Source organism: Dasypus novemcinctus, chromosome 19, assembly GCF_030445035.2.
Source record: "Dasypus novemcinctus isolate mDasNov1 chromosome 19, mDasNov1.1.hap2, whole genome shotgun sequence".
NCBI lineage: Eukaryota > Metazoa > Chordata > Mammalia > Cingulata > Dasypodidae > Dasypus > Dasypus novemcinctus.
Genome location: NC_080691.1, coordinates 29325256 through 29331775, shown reverse-complemented (window position 1 = coordinate 29331775; position 6520 = coordinate 29325256). Strand labels below are relative to the sequence as shown.

Here is a 6520-nt window from a genome sequence, read left to right as displayed (position 1 = left end):
TCTGAGAACACCATACCGTGGGACCTTTTATTAGAACAGAGACATGGTTCACACAGGCCGAAAAGCCGGCAGCCCCGGGCAGGTGATGCTGAGCCGTGGAGGTGATCAACCAAGCCGCGGCTGCTGTGTCGCTAGGCAGAGGGTTGGGCTCCAGGATGCTTGGGGACACAGCAGCTCTTCTCCCCTGACCTGGCCGTCCCAGAGAGGGCTGTGGATGTTCCAGGAAGAGGCGGAGCGGGGCTGGGCTGGTGCTCTCAGCTCCAGGTCTTGCAGATGGGTGCCCCAGTCCCCCGACGTGGATCACCATGTGCCCTGGGTGGACCTGGCGGGTTCTGCTAAGTCCTTGGGCAATTACTGCCTGACGAAATAGCTAAGAACTGGGAGAGAAAAGATACGGCACAGAGAAAAGTCCTTGTGGCAGAGGGAGCTCGAGAAAGGAAGCAACAGAAGGAGCATGGGACAGGGAGTCAGGCAGATGTGAGTTCAAGTCCCGGCTCCACCACTCACGCACTCTGGGAGCTCGGGCCCATCAATTCCCCCTTCCCTGGCCTCAGTGTTCTCATCTGAAAAGTGGCCATCTGACTTAGGTCAGCAGGTTGTGTGAAGAGTTGTACAAAATGTGGCTGGACACAATACACTGTGGTCAAACCCAGGGCAGGGCAAGGCCATCTCCATCTCTCTTTTGATGCCTCTGGGCCACTGGGTTTGGAGAACAGGTTAAGTTAAACACAGAGGGTTTTAGCACAGGCTGCAAGGGTCATGAAGGTGCTGACACCCTGAGGTCCACATCTGACTGCGGGACTCAGCTACTTCACCATCCTTCTGCAGCCCAAGTCCATGCTCTGCCTTTTCCCTCCTTGGGAGACACCCTTCACACTACAGAAGTATGGACGCCATAGCACCGGGATTCGAACCTGCGGCCACCACCCTGCCAACAACTCCCAGGCCAAGCCTTATTTTACAGATGACAAGACTGAGGCCCACTCCATTTCATCCAGACATGGAGACACAAGCAAGGCAACCGCGAGGGACAGCTGTTCTGTCTCATTAGAAGATGAGGCGTAGTTTTTCTTGGCCAGAGAAAAGGGATTAAATTTTTTTCTCCTTTTTTTTTTATCCTCAGGGAGTTGTGACTTTTTAATAGAAGTTGGTCCGTGTGCAGGCATTTTATTCCTCAATTAATTTCCATCTAAATGAGGTTTTCCCAGAGATAACCAGGGTTTTAGTTCCATTTGAGCTCAATTTGTATGACTCAAGCCTCCGTTCCTGCCAGTTCCAATTTGCTTTGGTGCTTCTAGCACCCGTTACCTGGGTGCCAACACACCCCGCTGCAGACAGTGGCACCCGGAGCTGGAAGAGGCCGGACTTCCCAGCAGTTCAGGGGAGGAGGTGGCGCCTCTCCTTCCCCAATACCACTCAATAAATAGGAAATAAATTATTAAATAAGCCATGCCACGCTGTGGGCCTGCACCATGTTGTTTACAATACTAAACGACAGCAACAAACAACAACAAAACAGTCTCGGAGGGGAGACGGTGACTGTGTCAGCAGCCTTGGCTCATGAAGCGAGAAGGAAGAGGTGACAACAGAGCATCACTTGGCTTCGCTGTGTCTAGCACAAGGGCCCCGGCCAGACTCAATTGGCCAGTGGGGGAGGGGCTTCAGGAATCCTGGATTTTTCTATCAGACAAAAATGTCTGCTTAGCTGGAGAGGAAAGCAAGGCGAGACACATGCACATGAGACTATTTTGAATATTCGGGGAAAAGAATACAGCAGAGGAAAAGGTGGGATGCACATGAGAAAGAAAAATTTCCTCTGTGCACCTTTGGGAGCATCCTGAATTTTGGCCTGTTCTAGCAAAGCCTTTGGGGAAAGATGAGTCTGAGGAAATGACGGGGGGTTCCCGACACTGAGACCCTTGTAGCTGTCAAACGTCTTAATTTCACTTTACTTTTGGTAGATTGACTTCCCTTCCAAGCCCAAACAGAAACAGGAGTACAGTCAAACCTCCATTAACTAGAAAGCCGCTGGATGGGAGCTTTGGGTTAGTTAGCTCTTCCTAACTAGCTGAAACGGGATTCAAGTCTTCCTTTTAGGTTTTCACTCTCACAGTTGAGAACCTCGTAAAGATGCTTGAGGCTGTTTGCCTCTTCCCTCTGAGTCTCAGTAAAGCTCCCAGGCTTTGGAGAATCTCCCTAGCCTGGAGTCAAAGGTTTGGGTTATATCCCAAACTTTACACAAGTGGAAACTTTGGCCCAGAGAAAGGGAATGGTTTGCCCAAGTTCGCCCAGCACGTGGCTATCCACAGCGGGAGGGTGGAAGGGCTTGGGTCACCTGTTGCTGGACCTCAGCCCCGGCCCCCTCTCAGTTTGGAGGTTGCCTTTTATGATCCAGCCTCACCATGGGATCTGTCTCATTCCCTGGATGCAGAAGGCCGTGAGGGTGAAGTGGGCATGGGAACGGTCATGCCAGGGGGTGAGGGTTCTGGTTAATCAAGGTTTCCAATGTCCCGAAGGCATTTTATTTTTGGATGGGAAAAAAAAGGAAGAAGTGCAAAAGGTGTCGAAACATCACCAAAGAGAGGGGGAAGAAGAGAAGTCCACCCAGGAGGACTTTGGGCAGCCTTCCTGCACACAGTGTGGGGGCACTCCCTTGTCTGGGTAGCACAGGGTCAAGTCCCACGGCCCTAGGGACACGACTGGAGCGTGCTTCAAAAGCTCCCCGAACCCCAGGCTGGGCCGGCAAGCGGGCGGCTCCGAGGCCATGCACGGCGACTTTGAGAAGGGTGGGGGCCCTCCCCAGGCGGTAGCCAGAAGACGCTGGTAAGGGAAGTGGTAAAGGTCCCGGGTCCTGGTTCCCAGGATGAGCCCCAAAATGACTTTTGTGGGGTGAGCATCTTGTCTCTTCCTTGCATTTTTTTTTTCCCTCCTAATTTCAGAAATGGCATTGTGCTCTTCCCAGATGGAATTGCAAGTGGTTTGCAGCTTTGCTTTAGGTGTATGGCTCCCGCGGGATGGCTGAGCCCTCGTCACAGGGCAGCACGCCTCTACTGCAGACCAAAGCGGGCAGCCCCCCGGGTCTCAGGGGGTGGGGTGTAAGTGGAACCCCCCATGTCCAACTGACATGAAGCCAGGTGAGCTCAGAAGAGCAGAGACGGAGAATTTTAATGGAGTGAGGTCCTCCCCTTACCAAGGCATGCGCCTCCCTGGCTGCAGTCTGCTCAGGCCCTGCCTTCCTCTCCCTCCCTGCACGCTGTGCCATCCAGAGCCATCGCCGGGCCAACCACCGTGGGCCCCGGGACGGACAACCGAAGCCTCATTGGTTTGTCGAGGGAGCACCTTGTGTCCGGCCTGGCGCCTCCCCAGGGGCCTTCCACGAGTGACTGCGCCTCCGCGCAGCTCGGCCTGGCACTCTGGTTTTGCACCCTTAACCCTGACCATGAAAACGTGGTCCCCGCCGTGTCAAGACCGCACCTGCACTCGGAAGCCTCTTGGCTGATCCCGTCTTTCTGACAACTCCTTCAGGTAGCTGCTGGGCAGGGGGCGGGGGCAGAGGCTGAGCCTCACGACTCCCGGGCCTGATGGACTCCGGGGCAAATTCTAGCATGTTCGGGGCTCCGGGTGTGGTGGGTTTCGCCTTTAGGCCAAAGGACCACACCCCTGGCCACGTCTGGCCTCTCGGATCTCATCCACGGGGGAAAATGAGAAAAAAAGAGAGATGCACGAAAATAACTTCGGCGTCACCCCGTCCTGAACACGCACACGCGACCCCTCCCCATAAATAAATAAATAAGCAATTAAATACTGCTAACGGTAACCAAGGGACTGAGAGAGCGCGCGAGAAAAGTCATCCCATCAATAAATAAACATCAATAAATAAAATAAATAACACAGTTGCTAGGGGCCCCAGGAGAAAGGGTCCCCTGGAGTTTGAACGAAGGCGGGCGGGCGCTGGCCCCGCGGTGGGTGGCTAGCGTGCCCGTCGCTGTTGTTGTGCTGAGGAGGTGGGCGGCTCTGGCAAGGCTTTGCCCGTGGAGGGAGGCTGGAGTCCAGGCTGGTCGGGCAGAGGGTTATCGACAGTTGCTGTACAGGCCCTCCCGGGGCCCCCGCCCCGGTCCCAGGCACCTGCCATCGGCCTTCCGTAGTGACAGCTGTGGTCCCTGTGAGCCTTGGGTTAGAGCCCAGGTCTGGGCTAGAGGGCGTGGTGAGAAGCCGGGTCCCGCCGCCTGGCTCCTCTCCGGGGGGCAGAAGCACTTTCTGGAGGCTGCAGGGCAGTTCCTGATTCCACTTGCCGATGTGACCGAGGAGATGGGGGAGGGCGGGTCCCTGCTTCCCGGAAAGGGGGCTTTTCCAAAGTGTTTTCCCTGGGGTGGGAGGGGTGAAGAATGCCGGGTCCCTGCTTTCTCCACACCCTGTCCTGCTGCTGTTGCCACCACAAACCCGAAACTCACCCACGAGGCTCCGGTAAACCAGGCAGCTGGCGAGGGGATGCCCAGGGGTTTATTTTAAGGAGCTTCTGCCTCACCCGCTGTCCTTAGCACCTTCCGTGGAGGAAGCAGCTGGTGGGATTTGTGTGTCAGGGATCAGCTTAGGCTGGCTGCCCTAGGTAGGGGCGAGGTGGGGCGGGGCAGAATGAAGGTGCACCGCCTCTCAGCTGACAAGAAACCTCGGGAGCCTGCAGGGGCCCAGGATGTCCAGGTCCCTGGCCCCCAGACTCTCTGATTTTGGGTCTTGCCCCCCAAACCTGAGCTGCTATTTCCCAACGTGGCGACATTCCTGAGAGGCGGGGGGAGGGGCTGGCTTAGGGCAAAGGGGGGGTGGGCGCTTTAGGTGGAAGCCAGGGTGTGGCATTCTGGGCAGTGGGAAGGGGTGGGCTGGCGCCAACCAGAGGGTAAAGCCAGACCGGCTGGCGCTGGGGCCTGGCAACTCGCCCCGGCGCCAGGGGAGCACTCAGCAGATGGTCCCGTGGTTAAGTGGGTGCCAGCTAACGGGGCCGAGGCCACTTTGGAAACGGGGCTGTAGACCGGGCTCTCCCAACTGCTTCACTGGCCCCCTTCCCTTGTGGAGTGGCAGGGTCCCCACGAACAACCAAGAGGCATTTTACGTCAGCTGTCTGGGAGCCTCTCCTGTGCTAGAACCTTCTGGGCTCCTTCTCCTGACCCCACGGAGATACTGGGAGCCACAGACCAAGCCCTCCCATTTCACTTCAATTCTCGTGACCGGGGTCCCTCAAGGGACCCCATCTCCTGTCCCCTGGCATCAGCTGCTAACTCAAATGCCCACGTCTGCTCCTCACATGTCCGCTCCCCAGGAGTCTGCCAGCCTTTGCTCTGGCCTGTTGGGGAGGGGGAGAGCCTGCCCCCCTCTCCTGGACCTAAACGGCCTTTGGTCTCCTCTCACCTCTTCCCTACAACGGGGTCCATCAATGCACAGCCATGGGATCGAGTGAGGGAGAACGAGGGCAGTGGGGCACGCATCGCCACAGGCCTCCGATGTGCATCCTGCGTGCGGTGGGCTGGCAGGACCGTCTCTGCATTTTCCTGGCCACGTCCTAACTTTTGAGCCATGAACCCACTGCCTCTTACAAAACCTTGAGGTGTCTTGTGCCAAAGGGGGAATGGTTCTCTCCATACGCCCAGACCTGATGGAGCCCCGGGATGGTGCTGGTGGGGGATCCCAGCCGCTCGACCTCGAGGGGAGACCCCCAGCCTCTTTTTCTCTTCTCCTCGGGAGAGCAGGAAGAACAGGGTCCAGGAGCCCTCAAGGTCTGTCACCAAGGAGAAGGCAGGGTGGGCAGGTAGTGGGGGAGGCTGGAGAGTGAAAGGGGCGCCCATGGGCCACGGGTTCAAGGGAGGGCTCCTGCCTAGCGCCGCGTGCTGGAGTAGCTGTCTGCTGAGCTGGAGCTCCGGCTCCGGCTCCGGGAGCCCAGGCTGGCGCTGCGGGAGCTGGAGCTGCTCTTACTGCGGGTCCGGCTCCGGCTCCGGCTGCGGCTCCGGCTGCGGGAGTAGCTGCGGCTGGCAGAGCGGCTGCTGCTGCTGTCCCAGGAGGAGGTGCTGCTGAGGCTGCTGGCCGAAGAGGGACTGGGCCGATAGTAGGGGATGGGGCGTTTCCTGGCGCTGTGGAGACCAGAGGAAGGATTCCTGAGGGCCTGGCCTTCCCATGCTCAGCCCCAGGCCACTTTGGCCTTAAGGCAAGTGAAAGCAACATCTCTCTCTTTCCTCTGGCCCTTAGGAAACCTTACTCCCTTTAGGGTGAAAGTCTCAGCTGAGTGCGGATGCCTTGGAGACAGACCATTATGCCAGGTCCTTGATGATTATACTTATGAACCTTTTCTTGTGAAATTGAAAACTTAGCCTAGTATTATATATTGCCTAAGAGTTACTTCCTGAAAGCCTCCTTGTTGCTCAAATGCCCCTCTCCAAGTCAAACACAGCATATAAATGCACTATTTTACCCTTGATGTGGGATATGACTCCTGGGAATGAGCCTCCCTGGCACTGAGGGATTATTACCAAGCACT

At 56.8% G+C, this 6520-nt stretch overlaps 1 protein-coding gene across 1 annotated transcript in view; it reads right to left on the bottom strand.

The window, feature by feature from the left end:
• The window catches only part of SRRM4 (serine/arginine repetitive matrix 4), a 154947-nt gene continuing 148427 nt past the window's right edge, over nucleotides 1-6520 (bottom strand). Inside the window, exon 13 of the mRNA XM_004464683.4 lies at nucleotides 1-6116. Coding sequence (XP_004464740.1) covers nucleotides 5864-6116 — 253 coding nt within the window. The 3' untranslated portion in view covers nucleotides 1-5863. The remainder of the gene's footprint in view (nucleotides 6117-6520) is intronic.